The sequence below is a fragment of the Podarcis bocagei genome, assembly GCF_964188305.1.
Source record: "Podarcis bocagei genome assembly, chromosome: 9".
Classification (NCBI taxonomy): domain Eukaryota; kingdom Metazoa; phylum Chordata; class Lepidosauria; order Squamata; family Lacertidae; genus Podarcis; species Podarcis bocagei.
In genome coordinates, this window is record NC_138134.1 from 75,531,987 (window position 1) to 75,551,971 (window position 19,985).

A 19,985-nucleotide genomic window follows, 5' to 3' on the forward strand; every position below is an offset into this window, starting at 1 on the left:
CATTGGGCTAGAGTTCTGCGAGGATTACCGAAGGAGGGGGTCAGACTGTGCCTTGGCCAAAGGCCTGGTGGAACAGCTCTGTCTTGCAGGCCCTGCAGAAAGATATCAAGTCCTGCAAGGCCCTAGTCTCTTGGGACAGAGCGTTCCACCAGATCGGGGCCACAGCCGAAAAGGCCCTGGCTCTGGTTGAGGCCAGCCTAACCTCCCTGTGGCCTGGGACCTCCAAGACGTTTTTGTTTGAAGACCGTAAGGTCCTCCATGGGACATAGCAGGAGAGGCGATGCCCAGCGTCAAAAGGTAACTGTTATGTACTGAGTTGAATAGGATCCAAACTGCAGCAGTCTGATTGGTCCTAGAGCAATAGGATCCAAACTGCAGCAGTCTGATTGGTCCTAGAACAATAGGATTCAGAATGCAACAGTCTGATTGGTCCTAGAACAATGCAGCGGTATGATTGGTTGGCAGGAACCACCCAATCATGCTCCAGATATAAGTGAATCCACAACCTGATTGGCTTACAGTAGAATTCCAGAATTAGCCAATCATGTGCAGCCCATTGTGTAAATAATGTATATAAAGCAGCTACTTTGAGGGGACTTTCATTCATTCCTCCTCACCACTATGAGCTGAATAAAGAGCATGAAATCACTAGGGAAGGCAACCTTTTTGCTATTAAGAGCTGTATTCCTGGACAGCCCAGTTCAGTGTTTTCAACCAGTGTGTCCTGGCACCCTGGGGTGCCTTGAATGATGGTCAGTCGTGCCACGGGCAGCACTGGCCTCTGTCCCCCTTTCCATCCCTGCCTCCTCTAATGAACCTCTTGCATCTCTGCCTCCCCCAAGCCTTGCACAGCTGTTTGTTGCAGCAGCCCTGGCCACAAGCTCTCCAGGTGAATGGCGTCTCTGGTGCTGGCCAGGGGGTGCTTCCCAGGCCCCTGTGGGGCAGTGTGAAGAGGCATCTCTCTTTGGGGCAAAGGGGGCAGCTTCGAGAGCAGGGGCAGTAGCAATGGCTGCCCAGAGGACTCCCAAGGAGAGGGGAGAGGAGGGAACGCCCCACAAGGGAGGCTTTCAAAAAACATGATAGACTGCCGGCTCCACAGGCAAAGGGGTGACCTAACCGGGGTCCTGAGCCCCACAGGTTCGGTCCCCGTGTGGGGCAGCAGCATTTTCCTGTCTTGCAGGGGGTTGGACTAGATGACCCTCAGGGTCTCAACCATTCAATAATAATAATAATAATAATAATAATAATAATAATAATAATAATAAATAATTTATTATTTATACCCCGCCCACCTGGCTGGGTTTCCCCAGCCACTCTGGGCGGCTCCCAACAGAATATTAAAATACAATAACCTATTAAATATTAAAAGCTTCCCTAAACAGGGCTGCCTGTTGATTCCATAAGTCAGGGGTAGGCAAACTAAGGCCCGGGGGCCGGATGCGGCCCAATCGCCTTCTAAATCCGGCCCGCGGATGGTCCGGGAATCAGCGTGTTTTTACATGAGTAGAATGTGTACTTTTATTTAAAATGCATCTCTGGGTTATTTGGGGGGCATAGGAATCCGTTCATTTTTTCCCCTCCAAGATATAGTCTGGCCCACCACATGGTCTGAGGGATGGTGGTCCGGCCTACAGCTGAAAAAGGTTGCCGACCCCTACCATAATAAATCCATTAGGGGGCTGCATGTGGATTGTGGGTGGGGTACCAGAGAAGGAAATGGATGGGGCCACCTCTTTTCTCTTCCAGCCCACCCCATTGCCTTTCTCTCTGTGTGTAGCAGGCAGGTATCACATCATTCTTGCCAGAGATCTGAACTGAATTGTTTGCAGAGAGCTTTTGAAATTAAGGGGTTTTTTTGGGGGGGGGCTTGCAAAGCATTAGGCAAAAGACATGAGGTTGCCCACATGTTTTAAAGAGATTGGGGGAACAGGCAGAAACCAGTCAATCACTTATTTGACTCTGTATCTCGTATGGAATTCCAATCTAATAACAGTTGAACTTAAGACAGAGGGGTTATTTTTCAATTAACCGACAAGCAGCGCAGGGTATGTGTCATAAATGGTTTTTGCAGACACTCACGCTTTTATTTATTTTTTAAAAAAATCACACCCTGCTTTTCACATGTGTCTCAAAGCAGCTGACAAAGAAAAACAAACAAAATCATAAATAAATTTTGCTTTGAGCTTAGAAGGCAAGAGCAGATCTGCATCGGCGCTGCGAGTGCATTCAACAAGATTTGTGGAATTATTGGCAAGAGATATCAGAAAGTCAATTGCAGGCGGACGTCTGAGCCAGATTTCACCTATTATTAAACACTGCCACTTGATAACCAAAATTGCTTCTGAGCTGTTCGTAAAACAAAAAAATTATAATAATTGCACAACATTCTGTGCAAATTTCCTTTCGTGCAACGACCACCATCTGTTAAAACTGCTAAGTGGCACATAGTGCTACTTTCTCCCTTTTTTGTAAGAACCACCTTCGACTTCAGTGTCTCGGATCTCTGCTGTATCCATTTCTATTAGGTTTTAGCATCAATCAGATTGTCCTTGCTTCGGCTGCAAATAAGAATTCTGCGCTTATCAACACTGGCAACCACCCAAAGGCCAGTGAATGATATTTCCTACCTTTCTGCAAGAATCTACAAGACGCAGAAGAATGCATCGAAATCTCTTGGAATTTGGGGAGGTTCTTTCGTTTTAGAATTCTGCAAAACACCTTGGGAGATGGGTGTGCATTGCAAGGGATCATCACCTTGTCGTGGGGAGTGGGCTTGACGTTCCTATGACCCTTGTGAGCAAAGCCGTCGGGAATCTCGTACTCCCAGCAGGGTCACCCAAGGCGGAAAGGTCAAAGGGAAGGAGGTGGACAAAGAATGATCCGAGAAGTTCTCAATGGCAGAACAGGCGGATGATAACAAGCGGTATGTTACAACGGCTGTGAAGGCTGCAGCAGATAAGAATCTACTAGTCGTGATACTCATGCCACCGGAATACAGTTGTACCTCTGGTTAAGAACTTAATTCGTTCTGAAACTGTTCTTAACCTGAAGCACCACTTTAGCTAGTGGGGCCTCCTGCTGCTGCCGTGCCACAATCGCACGATTTCTGTTCTCATCCTGAAGCAAAGTTCTTAACCCGAGGTACTATTTCTGGGTTAGCGGAGTCCGTAACCTGAAGCGTATGTAACCCAAGGTACCACTGTAGAGCCTTACTGCGAAGACTGTGCATTGGTCAGTGTGCACTGATCTGCACACACAAAACAAATTCATGCACAGGCGTCTTCCAAAAACCCATCCCAACCCCCCAAAGTCCCACGGCGATCGGGAAATGGTGCAAACCCTCGCCATGATCAACTCCCGCCCGGGAACGGATGTCCCCACTGTGGAAGGACGTGTGGACCCAGAATTGGCCTCCACAGTTGCTTATGAACCCGCTGTTAAAACCGTGTTTATGGAAGACAATCTTACTCGACAAAGTGATTGCCGAAGGAGGAAGAAGAAGAAGAAGAAGAAGAAGAGGAGGAGGAGGAGGAGGAGGAGGAGGAGGAGTTTGGATTTGATATCCCGCTTTATCACTACCCTAAGGAGTCTCAAAGCGGCTAACATTCTCCTTTCCCTTCCTCCCCCACAACAAACACTCTGTGAGGTGAGTGGGGCTGAGAGACTTCAGAGAAGTGTGACTAGCCCAAGGTCACCCAGCAGCTGCATGTGGAGGAGCAGGGAAGCAAACCCGGTTCTCCAGATTACGAGTCCACTGCTCTTAACCACTACACCACACTGATGTAGAAGAAGAAGCAGCAAGGGGGAGCAGGAAGAGACATGTCTAACCCAACTCGCGGCAACTGCTTTCCCACTGAACTCTACCCCGCTGCTGCACCAACCCTGCGGGTTTTAGATAAGCACGGATCCAGAGCGCTATTGGGGTAAGAGAGAAAGGGTTGAAGCACCCTCCTTCTGCACCAATATACAAACAAATCACATGTGTGCAATAAAATGGGGGGGGGGAGACAGAAGAGTCGGAGTAGCAGGCTTGCTAAGGTGTAAAAGACTGAATTAGGTAAGTGTTGGAGATGCAAAGAGATGGAGGGAACGTTCTCTCAGATGCGGTGGACCTATTAAAGGGTAAAAGAGTATTGGGAAATGATCCATAATGAATTGAAAAAAGTGTTTAAAAGTAGTTTGCGTGGGCAGGCGGAGTCCCCAGATCCTGCACGGTCCCCCCGTCATGTGGAATAACGACTCAAGACAACGTGCTATGGGATTAAATTGGCCACAACTTTATTAAATTTCAAATGTGGGTAGACCTTGGCTCAGGCATTGGGCGTTCTCCCTCCCTGGTCCCCAGCTGGGGACCTAGGGAGCATCAGGGTTATCCAGTGTGTGTGGGGGGGATGGACCAGCTCTGGAGAACATATGTTCAAGCAGAGATGGCCGCCCCCGTAACGCCGCCGCCGCAGGGGAGAGCAATGACAACCTTTCGGTGTACGGCCAAAGCCTCCCTTCAGAAAACCCCTTTAACGGGGAACCCTGGTATCGCCGCCGCAAGAGGAAGATGGACAAAAGGATTCCGCCCAAGGCCTGATACCGCCAAAGTTGTGACGTTTTGCTACGGGAAAGGCGAAACCTGCCAATGCAAGGAAATTCCTTTCCGGCCCTTTAACAGCGACCTTAACGTAGCAGCGCCCGCATACCTGTGAAGAAAAGTTAACCTGCAAAACCTGTGAAGAAAAGTTAACCTGCAAATAAGACATTAACTGAGGGTGGGTAGGGTGGGAGAAGCTCTGGAGCCAAGTGAGGATTCCTAGGTAAGATCCTCCCTCTATTGTGTGGGCAGGTAATCCCTCCCCTACCTGGCCTGGTCTCCTTGGCAACGCTTCCCCCAGGTGGGATTGGACAACTGACTGAGGTAGGCGGAGACCTCCAGGTATCACACCTGAGGGAAGGCAAAGCCAAGCCTATGCTGTTGGGGCCGCTCCAGGTCTAGGGGCTGCACGCGCCCACGCAAAGGGCGCCCCCCGTTTTAAGCGGGGAGCGGTCATTTCCAAAAAAACAACCCAGAGTACTTTCTTTTGGGGATAATTCAGATGGAAATTCCCAGGTGTAAAAAAAAGGTTATTTATGTATGCCACCACTACGGCCCGTGTTTCGTTAGCCCCAAAATGGCGAACGAGCGAGGTCCCAACTAAAGAAGAATGGCAACTTAAGCTGATGGAATACGCGCAGCTTGCGGACTTAACATAAGAGAACAAGAAGAACATACGTTTAGAGAAGATGGGAAAATGTTTACTGAATATATGCGGGGGGGGGGAGACTGTGTACACTTGAAAACGTTGGCAGTATTAAGATAGTGTTAAGATTCAACAGTGTACATAAGTCTTGCTGGATGTAACAATGGAATACTGAACTGTTTAGTTAATGTAAAATATGCAGGGATTTATGATATGCAAAATGAAGCATGGAAGGAGAAGAAGGGAAGTCCTTGATATTTTAAGGATTTTTTTAAAAAAGAAAAATAAATAATAAACATGAAGAAGAAGAAGTAGTAGTAGTAGTAGTAGTAGTAGTGGTGGTGGTGGTGGTGGTGGTGGTGGTGGTGCACAGCCAAAGTGCATATGATTATATGGCTGCCTCTTGAGTTGGCAAGGACCGTAGCTCAGTGGCACAGCACTAGCCGTGCAAGCAGAAGGTCCCGAGTTCAAGTCCTGGCATCTCCCAGGAGGCCTGCCAACTGGTGTAAATCACAAGCGGGGGGGGGGCGCACTGAGAAGCAGCTTCCTGATTCCCCGTGGGCATCTGGTTGGTCCATGTGAGAATGGAGTGCAGGAGCAGAATCCTAGAGTTGGAAGGCACCCAGTGGTCATCTAGTCCAACCCGCTTTGGCCCCATCCAGCGGGCAGGATTTCCTTATGTTCTGAAAAAGACGCTTGAAATGCCTGAACTGGTTCTTCCTTTTTTTTAATTCTGAAAATAATGGTTTGTGTGTCACACAGCTTGAAGAACCGCACAAACCTTTAAGTCGCACAGATCGCTCGAGATTTGTCTCAAAGTGAGCCCTGCGGCACTATTCCCGACAGCGCTGGAGCGCTGCATTTAATCTATAATCTAGCTCTCATACGAAAGAGAGAATTTGCACGCAAAATCAGAAGGCTTCATCCTCGGCCTTTTCCAGCCAGCTCCGGCTCCCCCAGCCCCCCTTGTTCACCCTTTTCCTTTCCTAAACTTGTCAGTTTTGTGGCGGGTGGGGAGGGGGGGCAGATGCTTTAAATACAAATCAGACAGAATTGGCAAGACTTTTCGCGAAGTATTCCCAGTATCAACATTCCCTTACCCTCCCCCCCTTTCCCACCCCCAATATAAACAAGCCGGAGAGTCTCAAGACTTTTCCTGCAGGTCCTAACGGAGACCCCAGAATACACTATAAACTGTAGCCTCCTCCATCTGGTTTCCTTAAGTCTTTGGCTGCAAGTGGGAAGGAATGTAAACCATTCCGCGGGTTTTGAGATGCCTCGATGGCATGAAGTCTTAACTACAGGTGAGATGGCAAATGGCAGGAGGCGGAACAGGCAAAACAGAAAAACTGTGGGCACATGTTGCTTTCAGCTCTTTTCGGTTTCCTCGGATCCTTGTCCTTTGCACCATCCTACAGCAATGCTGGGGCGCGGGTGGCGCTGTGGGTTAAACCACAGAGCCTAGGACTTGCCGATCAGAAGGTCGGCGGTTCAAATCCCCGCGACGGGGTCAGCTCCCGTTGCTCGGCCCCTGCTCCTGACCTCCTCACACCTCCCATCTTGTATTCCAGTTCAAATATTAAATTCAGCAAATCCTTATCCTCTAGCATTTATGCTTTATCAATCCCCATTTACATTTTCTTAAAAATCTTTTTACCAATACCACTTCTTTTCAATCAAACGTCATTTTAACATTCCTTAATTTTACAGTGCTTCTGCAAATAGTCTTTAAATTTCTTCCAGTCTTCCTCCACCGACTCTTTTCCCTGGTCACAAATTCTGCCAGTCATTTCTGCCAATTCCATGTAGTCCATCACTTTCATCTGCCATTCTTCCAGTGTGGGTAGCTCCTGGGTCTTCCAATACTTCGCAATGAGTAATCTTGCTGCTGTTGTTGTTCTTTAAAGAATATTTTTTTCTTGTATTTTTTTCCTTGTTGTTCTTTAAAGAATATTTTTTTTCTTGTATTCCCCCTCTAAAAACTAGGTGTGCCTTATCGAGTGAAAAATGCGGTAAATAAATAGGTACCGCTCAGACGGGAAGGTAAACGGCGTTTCCGTGTGCTGCTCTGGTTCACCAGAAGCGGCTTAGTCATGCTGGCCACATGACCCGGAAGCTGTACGCCAACTCCCTCGGCCAATAAAGTGAGATGAGAGCCGCAACCCCAGAGCCAGTCACGACTGGATCTAATGGTCAGGGGTCCCTTTACCTTTACCTTACAGCAATGCTTGCAATGCAATAGTCCTGCTCCGCATCCCCTCTGGTTAAAGAACCATGCATGCAGCCAGCAGTATGGATCTGCCCTAGAAAAGAGAGCCTGCCATTCCAAGACCCCTTGACAATTCACTGTGTGTATCTGTTTGTGTGTTCATTTGGTAAAACAAGGCAGAAAGCAAGGAAATATCCCAGGACCATCTTGAATGGATTTGCTTCAGTAAAGCATTTGGGTTAATTCCACAGTCAGGCAAAGAATTTGGAGAGTTATAAACAAGGCAGACATACCAAACGCAATGACAAAAGTAATGGGGGGGGGAATGCAATTCAAAAAGGCTGTGGGGGGGGGGAGAGACAGAGGAACCAGAGACAACAACCGGAGCTGTCTGGGGACCTCAGTGCCCTGGAGCAAGACTGCAGCTCTGCATTGCCAGCAAAACCAATTAGTCGATCCCTGGAATTCGCCAAGACGGAGAGGCACTATGCAAGGCATGTAACCAGGAAAGGCTGCAAATCGCTCAGAACCATTAAGCCATGTTACAGTGGTGCCCCGCAAGACGAACGCCTCGCAAGACGGAAAACCCACTAGACGAAAGGGTTTTCCGTTTTGGAGGCGCTTCGCAAAACGAATTTCCCTATGGGCTTCCTTCGCAAGACGAAAGCCCATAGGGAAATCTCCGGGACAGCGGGGAAGCGCAGCGCTTCTTCCCCACTGTCCTCGGACCTCCTCCGAAGGCTGGCGGTGGGGCGGAAAGCCCTTCTCCCCGCGCCAGCCTTCGGAAGGCTCCTCCGAAGGCTGGCGGTGGGGCGGAAAGCCCTTCTCCCCGCGCCAGCCTTCGGAAGGCTCCTCCGAAGGCTGGCGGTGGGGCGGAAAGCCCTTCTCCCCGCGCCAGCCTTCGGAAGGCTCCTCCGAAGGCTGGCGGTGGGGCGGAAAGCCCTTCTCCCCGCGCCAGCCTTCGGAAGGCTCCTCCGAAGGCTGGCGGTGGGGCGGAAAGCCCTTCTCCCCGCGCCAGCCTTCGGGAGGCTCCTCCAAAGGCTGGCGGTGGGGAGAAAAGCCCTTCTCCCCGCGCCAGCCTTCGGATGGCTGTCCTGAAGACTTGCGGTGGGAGGAGGGTTTTCCTTCCCACCGCCAACATTCAGAATGCTGTTCTGAATGTTGGCGGTGGGGAGGAAAAACCCTCCTCCCACTGCAAGCCCCGGGAACAGAGGAGAAGCGCTGCGCCCCTTCCCCTCTGTTCCCGTACCTGTCCTGAAGGCTTGCGGTGGGGAGAAAAGCCCTTCTCCGCACCGCCAGCCTGGCAAGCGGTTTCCATAGGAACTCATTAATTGATTTTCAATGCATTCCTATGGAAAACCGTGCTTCGCAAGACGAAAAACTCGCAAGAAGAAAAAACTTGCGGAACGAATTAATTTCGTCTTGCGAGGCACCACTGTACTTGCAGAGGAGGGCGATGATGAAGGGGTCTCGGAAACCAAGCCTTACGAAGGACAGTTGAGAGCTGGGAAAGAGGAATTGCAGAACTGTAGAGTCAGAAAGGACCGCAAGGGTTATCTATCGTGCAGTGTGGGGCTCGAACTCCCGGCCCCGAGATTAAGAGCCTCGTGGTCTACCAACTGACCTATCCACAGGAGATGGAGATAACAGCTATTTTCATATTGGAAGGGCTGACACATCAAAGATGGAGCAACCATGCTTTCTCCTGCTCCACAGGGGAAGACCCAAACCAATGGAGTCAAATGACAAGTAAATAGATTCCAAGTAACTTTCCTGAGCTGTTTGGCAGTGGAATGGATGACCTCAGGAGGTGGAGGACTCATTGGAGGTTTCTAAGCAGAGGTTGGGTGGCCCGGAAACTACAACTAATCCAGAATGCGGCAGCTAGACTGGTGACTGGGAGCGGCCGCCGAGACCACATAACACCGGTCTTGAAAGATCTACACTGGCTCCCAATACATTTCTGAGCACAATTCAAAGTGCTGGTGCTGACCTTGAAAGCCCTAAACGGCCTCGATCCAGTATACCTGAAGGAGCATCTCCACCCCCATCGTCCTGCCCAGACACTGAGGTCCAGTGCCGAGGGCCTTCTGGTGGTTCCCTCACTGCAAGAAGCCAAGTTACAGGGAACCAGGCAGAGGGCCTTCTTGGTAGTGGCGCCCACTCTGTGGAATGCCCTCCCACCAGATGTCAAAGAGAAGAACAACTACCAGACTATTAGAAGACATCTGAAGGCAGCCGTGTTCAGGGAAGCTTTTAATGTTTAACAGACCACTGTATATTGCAGGGGGTTGGACTAGATCGTGGGTCGGCAAACTAAGGAATGCAGGCCGGATCAGGCCCAATTGCCTTCTGGATCCGGCCCGCAGACGGTCCGGGAATTGCTGCATGGACCGCCAGCGTGCATGTTCTTTCCCTCTCCCTCATACGGTGGGAGAGGCTTCTCCTGGCTTCTCCCCACCCTGCCTAGAGGAGGAAGGGGGCTGGGCCTTGTTGGTGCAGCAGCAGCAGCAGCACTCGAGCGGCTGCCATTTTAAGCAGCCCCTCTCCAGAGCCCTTTCTCATGCCGCTCATCATTCCGCCGCCACCAGACCCTGCCACTCGGAAGACACTGGTAAGCAGCCACCGGGGCTCGTGGTGCCTTTGCATCATGTTTGTTCCCCAAAATATAGTCCAGCCCCCCACAAGGTCTGAAGGACAGTGGACCGGCCTGCTGCTGAAAAAGTTTGCTGGCCCCTGGTCCCTTCCAACTCTATGATTCCTCCAGGCGAGGGCCACATTCCCCAGAAAAGGAAATCTACTTGCTTCCTGGACCCAAGAGCTTGTAACACAGAGCACCATCCATCATGCCAGTTTCTATTTATTGGCCCCAATCCATCTCATCGCCACCTCCAGGCAACGGTCAAACACCTGAGCTGCCTTCTCCCGATTCAGATAGCACGGAGAGATAGAGTTGTGTGTCACACCCTGACAAAGTCCCCCGGTGCTTTCATATAACTGGTGAATAGCACTGGAGAACAAGATTAACTCCCCGTAGGACGCCGCAAGAAATGATAAGATTTCTGATTGCTAAGTTCTGGGTGAAGGGAGCGAGTCTCCTCCCTCCAGGAAACATTTGGGAACTGCTGCTTTGAAGGAAGAACAGACAGCAAAGAGATCAATTGCAAAGAAGTCAGCCAGCGGGAGATAAAACAAACAAACATGTGAGCTCTGCAACAAGGTGTTGCAGCGCAGAGTGTTGCCATTTGGGCTACATTAGCAGAAGTTGAATTTGCTACTCGTAAGGTAGGACTCTACTTGCCTGTTTCTTCGAAGAAGTAGCCGTTCCTGGACATCGCTGCCGGTGGGCTTTCTAAGAGGAGAAATAAGAGAAAAACAAATTAAGAGGGCGGCTCAGACAATTCAGGGTTGTTTTTTAAAACGAATGGACATTTATTCTTCGGCATGCTTCACTTTTCTTCTGGAATGTCTCCGTTATATGGATTTATCATATGAAAACGTAGGTATATTTGCAAGCGCTGGTTTCCATTAGCCTTTATTTATTAGTATTCATTATTATTAGTATTCACTTTATCTCACCCAGGACAACACAAAAACGACTTACAACCAACCAAACAGACAGGCAAAACCTCCCACAGAGATTCATTAAACCCAAGAGGGAAAAGAAATGGATTAAAAACATCTCACCCACTTCTAAAAGGCCACAGTCAGTCAAAAGCCTGGTTATAGAATAAAGTTTTTGCCTGGTGCCTAAATACATGCTATAAGGGCGCCATGTGAGCCTTCCTTTGACTACACGCTTCGTGAAGAAGTAGACTAAAGTCGACGTGTTTTTACCAAAATGGCAACTCTTAAACGTTCCATGTGTAAGTTGAAGCCATCCTATCCAGATTCGTCCTGAACTTTCATCTTCATTTCCAGGCAAACGGGCTGCTAGGAATCTCACCGCGATAGGGGTGATGGGTGAGCACAATGAGATTCGGAAAGAGAGCAGGCACCGGGAAGGGCACAAAGCTTCGGGGCCACTCACACAAGATGCCAATGCAATGTGAAACGGCACACAAGGTTTGCCAGGAGGCAGCAAAGAGGCTACTCTCTTTCACCGTTACATAATCCCAGGGTCACCCGGAGGCCCATCTCTGCTTTTGTTTACAGGCACATCCCTCACTTTCCTCCAGGTGCTCGTATATCAAAAAAACAGCCCTTGCCTCTTAAGCCTGTGACCTCCAGACATTGAGGGACTCTGGGATGGTGGGAGTAGTAGTCTAGCAAACCAGGCAGAGCCTTCTTGGTAGTGGCACCCGCCTTGTGCAAAGCCCTCCTGCCAGATGGAAAGGAGATAGAAGTTCTACATACAAGTTTTTTAAAAGTAAAGGGCCCCTGGACGGTTAAGTCCAGTCAAAGGAGCAGTGGCATAGCGTGGGTTGTCAGCACCCAGGGCAAAGCAAGTAATTTGCGCCCCCTAACCCATGGTTTTGCGCCCCCTAACCCGTGGATTTGCGGCCCCTAACCCTAACCCCCAGATGTTGCGCCCGGTGCGGCCGGCCCCCCCCTGCACCCCCCACGCTACGCCACTGCAAAGGAGTCTATGGGGTTGAGGCGCTCCTCTCACTTTCAGGCCGAGGGAGCCGGCGTTTGTCCACAGACGGCTTTCCGGGTCATGTGGCCGGCATGTCTAAACCACTTCTGGCGCAACAGGACACCGCGACGGAAACCAGAGCGCACGGAAAGGCCGTTTACCTTCCTGCTGCAGTGGTACCTATTTATCCACTTGCACTGGTGTGCTTTCAAACTGCTACGTTGGCAGGAGCTGGGACCGAACAACGGGAGCTCACCCTGTCACGGAGATTCGAACCACCAACCTTCTGATCGGCAAGCCCAAGAGGCTCAGTGGTTTAGACAACAGCGCCACCCGTGTCCCATATTTTAGAAGGCAGCCATGATTATGTTTTTGTAGCTGATGGAAGCCACCCAGAGTGACTGGGGCAACCCAGTCAGATGGCAGGGGGACAAATAATACTATTCTATTATTACCTGGACTAGTGATGTATGGAAGTGAGAGCTAGACCATAAAGAAGGCTGATCATTGAAGAATTGATGGTTTGAATTATGGTGCTGGAGGAGACTCTTGAGAGTCCCACGGACTGCAAGAAGATCAAACCTCTCCATTCTCTTCCAAAACAATGGAAGAAATTGGAAGGATTTCAAAAGAAAAGATAGATAGGGACTGGAAGGTGTTTAAAAGATACTTGCAAAATCATATCGAAAAATCAGAACTCCTATTAGAATAAACAAGTTCCGTTTTAAATACTGAAATATCAAATAAGATGGATAACAATGTGTAATAGAAAAAGAAGTATGAAATTGGGCTAAAGGTGTGTGAAAGAAAGTAATAGAAGTGGAAAGAAATTGTAATTGAGTAGATTGGAAGTCAAACACAAAGGTGGGGTGAGGGGTGGTGGATGGTGATGGGAAAAGCAATTATTTGTGGGATTGAAGGTAAGTATGTTTGAACACTTTTAAGGATTGTATGAAATGTATGTTTGTATGCTTGTATATATGTATTAATGATGAACTATTTTAACAATAAAAACTTATTAAAAAAAAACAAACCTCTCCATTCTGAAGGGAATCAGCCCTGAGTGCTCACAGGAAGGACAGGTCCTGAAGCTGAGGCTCCAAGACTTTGGCCACCTCATGAGAAGAGAAGACTCCCTGGAAAAGACCCTGATGTTGGGAAAGATGGAGGGCACAAGGAGAAGGGGACGACAGAGGACGAGATGGTTGGATAGTGTTCTCGAAGCTACCAGAATGAGTTTGACCAAACTGTGAGAGGCAGTGGAAGACAGGAGGGCCTGGTGTGCTCTGGTCCAGGGGGTCATGAAGAGTCGGACATGACTAAACGACAAAAATTACCTGGACAGCACCACTTTGGAGAGGTCTGGTTTAACATTGCATGTGAGCACAGCCAAATTGGAAACCATTTCACATGTACTGCTCTCAAGCCAGGTGTCACCCATCTTGTATTTGTGCCTCTCATTTTTTTTGCCCAAGTGCAATACTTTACATTTCTCCCTGTTAAAATTCATCTTGTTTGTTTTGGCCCAGTTTTCTAATCTGTCAAGGTCGTTTTGAAGTGTGATCCTGTCCTCTGGGGTGTTAGCCACCCCTCCCAGTTTGGTGTCATCTGCAAATTTGATCAGGATGCCCTTGAGTCCATCATCCAAGTCGTTGATAAAGATGTTGAATAAGACCGGCCCAAGACAGAACCCTGTGGCACCCCACTAGTCACTCTTCTCCAGGATGAAGAGGAACCATTGATGAGCACCCTTTGGGTTCGGTCCGTCAGCCAGTTACAAATCCACTGAGTGGCAGCATAGTCATGCAGGTATTGATTCTGCTCCTCCTGCGTCTAGATGCAGCCCTTATACTTCTTATCACAGAATGAGGCCGCAATGGACCCCATGCATGAAGCATTCAATAAGAAGAGGATCCCAGGCACAAAACGTTCGATAAAGAGATAGAGATCTAGAAGAACAGAGCAATTTGTAGGGCTAACCCTGTGCCTTTATACGGCAGTGTTTTCAGAAATGTCCCCGAGACAGAACACACTCAAGACATGTTGCTGTGCAAATACCAGAATCTCGTGAAAGCACAAGAAAGCAGAACAAGACACAGGAGCAGGCTTGTCAGATCAATGTTTTTTTCAAAAAATAATAACAGTCAGAATATTATTAGCTCGTGTGCGTTCTGCAGTGCTTCTGCGTTGAGCCATTCTGACACGAGGAATATTACCCTGGAATTGAAAACATTCCTTAATAAGGGATGCTGCAAAGGAACGTCTTGAAACTCCGGCCCCATCAAGGTGAAGGGGTCAACGGCAGCTGAGAGACAAGAAGGGATATTGCCTCTCTTTCTTTTTCTCTTTTCATTTCATAGATTTTTCCCCCTTTCACATTTGCACATTTGCATCCAACAACATTCCGTTATTAAATTCCTCAGAAGATGCGGCCCAGTGTCTTGCCAGCCAGCTTCCTTGATATTAAAAACATAACAAAACCTGCAAATTCCAGTCTCCTGAGCTCTGCTATATCCCCAACATAAAAAGACAACCTTGCATTCCCCAAATACTTCACAGAAGCATTTCTAACTTGGGGGCAACCTGAAGGGAATACCTCCCCAGTTCCATGCTGTTGTTTCCACCCATCACGTCCTTTTATTCAGATGCCCAAAATCATTTGCAGTTAAGCCACTGTTCCATGGCCCTGCAAAACTCCCCATTTTATAGGGGTTTCCATAAGCCTTTATTTATTAGTATTCATTATTATTAGTATTCACTTTATCTCACAAAAACAACTTACAACCAACCAAACAGACAGGCGAAACCTCCCACAGAGATTCATTAAACCCAAGAGGGAAAAGAAATGAATTAAAAACATCTCACCCACTTCTAAAAGGCCACAGGCAGTCAAAAGCCTGGTTATAGAATAAAGTTTTTGCCTGGTGCCTAAATACATGCTATAAGGGCGCCAGGTGAGCCTTCCTTTGACAATGCGCTTCGTGAAAAAGTAGACTAAAGTCGACGTGTTTTTACCGAAATGGCAACTCTTAAACGTCCCATGTGCAAGTTGAAGCTATCCTATCTGGATTCATCCTGAACTTTCGTCTTCATTTCCAGGCAAACAGGCTGCTAGGAATCTCACCGCGCTAGGGGTGATGGATGAGCACAATGAGATTTGGAAAGAAGAGCAGGCACCGGGGAAAGGAAGGGCACTAAGCTTTGGGGCAGGCACAGAACGGGGTCACCGTCTTGTCTTCTTGCCACCCACCATTCTGTGGCACTTCAGTGACGGCCTTTGGTTTGAAAACACATGAAACTGACTTGGTATGGCCATTGGTTCATCTAGCAACATACCGTCAATTCTAACTGGCAACAGCTCTCCAGGATTCTCTGGCCTGAGTCTCTCCTGGTCCTTCCTTGAGATGCTCAGGATTGCACCTGGCTGGGACCTTCTGCATGCCATGCAAATGCTCTACTGCTGCCCAAAGGGGAACCAATTCTCTCCAGTGCAAAAGGTGAATGTATTATCCGCTCACTGATTTAGAAAGGCAATTGTCCTGGAACGCAACGTTAGGCCCGAGGCCAGCACAAGACACAACCCCAAACAGTTGTTGCAGTACCTTTAGGGATCACAACAAAGCCATGCAAGATCTGAGGAGGTCCTTCCCTACTGCCAAGGATACTGGAAGCAGCTGAGCCTGGGGCCAAGTTGAGATTCGAACCCAGGTCCTCCAGGTTCAAAACCCACCCTAACCCTACATTTTGCAACAGATTGCTGGGTGCAAACAGCTCTAAATTACAACGAGGGCAGGGGAGAGACAGGGGAATTTGCTGTCAATGCCTTAGTGGGCCTTCACAATACAGTGGTACCATGGTTCTTGAATTTAATCCATTCCGGGAGTCTGTTTGGCTCCCGAAACCATTCGAAAACCAAGGCGCGGCTTCCGACTGGCTGCAGAAAAACGGTTGCGAACCAGAACACTTACTTCTGGGTTTGCAGCGTTCGAGAACCAAGGTACAGCTGTATCTGATTAATGCATAAAATGATTTGCCCACAATATTTCGCTAAGCTTCTGTCTTTACAGTCTCTTTCCTGCGCACCCCTTTCCAAAGAGTTGGAGCTGGGAGGTCACCTTCCAGTCCAACCCTTAACCGACACTGCCAATTTGCTTTTGCAACATCCTATTAGGGTGTCCGTGCAGCCGCTGCTTACAGAACATATGAGACAAGGTCTGTTTCTCAAAGGGTGAGGTCCACTTCCTCAAGGATCAGTGAACAGGCTCACAGAAAGAAGCCTCTTCCGGATGCAAGATGCTGGACAGTCTTTATTCATCCATATTTTGGACTTTTTTTTGGCTGTTGGCTCAGGATTCAATAGGTGGACAGTTAAGGAAAGAGAGGGTTTGTGCCTACATTTGGCCGGTTATTACGTACCACCAGGAGGGTGGGAAGGTGGAGTTTAGCGGTTTTATAAGTTGTGTGTCTTTGTTTGTATGGGCCTTAGGTTGCCTACCTCGGATTTAGGGCTTTAAAGGTCAGCACCAACATTTTGAACTACTCACTTTATTAACTACTCACTAACTTTGTCACGGGATGTGGGTGGCGCTATGGGTTAATCCACAGAGCCTAGGACTTGCTCAGTCTTAAAGAGAGGAATGTAACGGGCAGAAATGCAGAGTTCTTGCAAAACCCACTTCCATGCTTCTGGAGGTGGGATGGATGGAAGGAAGGAAATGGGGATTGTGTCCTGGCCCAGTTCCCATGAAATTGTTCTCCTTGGCCATAGCACCCCGGGTATAGGGCAGTGGGTGATGCAGGTTGCGCTGTGGGTTAAACCACAGAGTCTAGGACTTGCCGATCAGAAGGTCGGTGGTTCAAATCCCCGCGACGGGGTGAGCTCCCCTTGCTCGATCCCTGCTCCTGCCAACCTAGCAGTTCGAAAGCACGTCAAAGTGCAAGTAGATAAATAGGTACCACTCTGGCGGGAAGGTAAACGGTGTTTCCGTGCGCTGCTCTGGTGCACCAGAAAAGGCTTAGTAATGCTGGCCACATGACCCAGAAGCTGTAAGCCGGCTCCCTCGGCCAATAAAGCGAGATGAGCGGCGCAACCCCAGAGTCGGCCACGACTGGACCTAATGGTCAGGGGTCCCTTTACCTTTACCTTAACTTTGTCACAGATCTTAAGAATGGGAAAATGCCCACAACTTCGCTTGGGTCAAGACACCGCTGTATTTCCCCAGCAGAGAAGATAAGCTCATGTGAATGATCATTAATTCTGTTCTGGTTTCTGCTGAAAAAATGCAACAGGAAGCTTTCCCCTCCTTCCTGGTGCCAAACACATCTCCGCTGCCAACACACCTTTGTCAAACTTCAAGCCCTAACCCAGTTTTGCTTCTGTTGCGGCTGAAGAGATTGACAGAAACAGGGAAGGAGAAGCTTCGCTAATGAGAAATAAGAAATGCTGTAGAAGCTCGCTAAGTAGGTCAGGCCTCCCTCATATTGTGCGGCATCACTCAGAGCCACGGCTAAGGAGGAAAAACACTCGCCCATGAAAACAAAGAGGAAACAGAATCACCCAGTCAGGAAGACCCGGGGGCGCCTGCCTGTCAGTCTCCCTCCCTCCTACCTCCCTCCCTTACCTCATACCTTGGTGGCCATTAATTTGATTTTGAACTTAATTTGATTTAATTTTGAACTGATTTTAAAATGAATTGATTTTAGAATGTTGTGTTACTTTTATTGTTGTTAGCCGCTCTGAGCCCGGCTTCGGCTGGGGAGGGCGGGATATAAATAAATTATTATTATTATTATTATTATTATTATTATTATTATTATTGGCAGAGGGCAAACACATCCACGATGGAGCCATCTCTGAAAAGGAGTCCAGCTTGGTGCCTGCCTCCGACAATCCCACAGCAACCCCAGGGGACAAGAAACAGGCTCGTGTTTGGATAGTTCCAAAATTCTGCAATTGGTTGCCTAACCCCCTAATGTAGTTCGTTTATTGATCTTGCCAAGCTCTGCGTCTCAAAATGAGATTTCGGTTCGGAGACAGTCGTGGGGGGGGGGGGTTGCATCTAGGCCGAATCTGGGCTGCTCGCTCCCTAAGCCGAAAACACACCTAAATTTGCTCCTTTAGTAGGACCACTCTACAGGCAGGGTTAGAAACACAACTCACTATAGAGTGGACAATCGGTTTGCGAACGTGATCCGTGCGGGATGCACGTTCGCAACCCGCAGCATTCGCAACCCACGTCTGCGCATGTTGTGATTCAGCGCTTCTGCGCATGCGCAAAGCATGATTTAGCGCTTCTGTGCATGTGCGACTGCCGAAACCTGGAAGTAATCCATTCCGGTACTTCCGGATTTCAGCAGTCCGTAACCCAAAAAACCACAACCTGAAGCGTCTGTAATCTGAGGTATGACTGTATAAAGCTAGGCTCAAAACGGCTCCTTAAACCAGGGTTACAGTCACCAAGACAGAATGCATCGTCGCCATTTCAGAGGGCAGACAGCTCAAAAGTTGTATTATTTTTCAACACGACTTTCTAGTTGCTCTGATTTCACAGGCAAGGGAGAAGAGTAAAAGGGAGGTTTCGCAGCTCAGCCTCTGAGCCCCTCTCATTTCCCAACCCAGCCAGGCGCCGGCTACAGTAGACCCCCTGCCAGGATTGCTCTCTGCAGGCACTAAAGGGATTGCTTTGCAGAAAGAAGCCACCTCCGTTTTTTAAAAATAGCACGGGAACCAGCAGAGGGGACCCTTCTCTCCATCCCGAAGGAGCAACAAGAGTTTTAATTTCCCTCTTTCTTGTTATTATTCATCACACTTCCAGCCTGTCGTTCTTGCAAGGACATTAAGGCAGACGGCCGGCCCTATCCTTAAGCACACTGGGGAAGCTGCCTCAGGCAGTACTCTAGGAAGCCAGTGGGGTTAGGGTGTCAGATGAGGACCTGGGAGATCAGGGTTCAAATCCCCACTCAGCCATGAAGGGTGACCTTGGAGTCAGTCTTAACCTACCTCACGGAGTTGTTGTAGGGTTTAACTGAGCGGGAAGGAGACGGGCACGTACTCCCTGGAGAAAAAGGTGGGATATAAAAAGCTCTTCTGCTCACCTGTTTAAGAAAGCTGGAAGGGCCAGCCAGGTGGAGAGGTCAGTCGCCAACCTGAGATCCAGAGATCTTCATGTGATCATAACTGGACCCACATCAGCTACAAAACATGCCAGGCACCTGGGTAACTGGAGCTGAACCAATCTCAAAGAAACCCAACTCCTGCTTGCTGTTTTTGGATATACAGTGGTGCCTCGCAAGACGAAAAGAATCTGTTCTGTGATTCTCTTCGTCTAGTGGTTTTTTCGTCTTGCGAAGCAAGCCCATTGACGGATTAGCGGATTAGCGCTATTATTGGCTTATCTGCTGATCGGATCAGCTGATAAGCGGCTTAGCGGCTTAGAAAAAGGGGGGAGGGGAAAAAACCAGCAGGAACTCGCAAGACATTGTCGTCTTGCGAAGCAAGCCCATAGGAAATTTGTTTTGCGAAGCACCTCCAAAATGGAAAACCCTTTCGTCTAGCGAGTTTTCCGTCTTGCGAGGCATTCGTCTTGCGGGGCACCACTGTAGATGTGCTGGTGTTTTTTGTTTTTTTAAAGAGTATGCCAGCATCAAATTAGATAGATAATTTATTACGGTCAAATACCAGCTCACATAACATAACACAATAAAAACAGCGTTCATAAAGATAAAATATACAATCAGAGCAGATTGCAGCAATAGTACATGAGTTAAAATTGAGATATATCCATACACCCGCACAACTGAGATTTGGGCTACCATAAAAAATTGACCCTGAGGCGCTCCAAAGGGCAACTTCAGCATTTCCCTAGTAAGCTATTCTAGAGGATGATCTGTGCCTACAAATCTGGGCGCAGAATCTGGCTACCAGCCAGGTCGTCTTGTGATCTTTGCCTAAGAGGAGAGAATTAAATTT

General features: G+C 48.6%; 1 protein-coding gene across 7 annotated transcripts in view; it reads right to left on the reverse strand.

Annotated features, from left to right (window-relative positions):
• Positions 1 to 19,985, reverse strand: part of SLC4A11 (solute carrier family 4 member 11) — a 253,541-nt gene that overhangs the window by 117,852 nt on the left and 115,704 nt on the right. For all 7 annotated transcript variants that reach the window (XM_081207015.1, XM_081207014.1, XM_081207019.1 and 4 more), the window contains exon 2: positions 10,739 to 10,789. In XM_081207015.1, the coding sequence (XP_081063141.1) occupies positions 10,739 to 10,789 (51 nt within the window). The remainder of the gene's footprint in view (positions 1 to 10,738; positions 10,790 to 19,985) is intronic.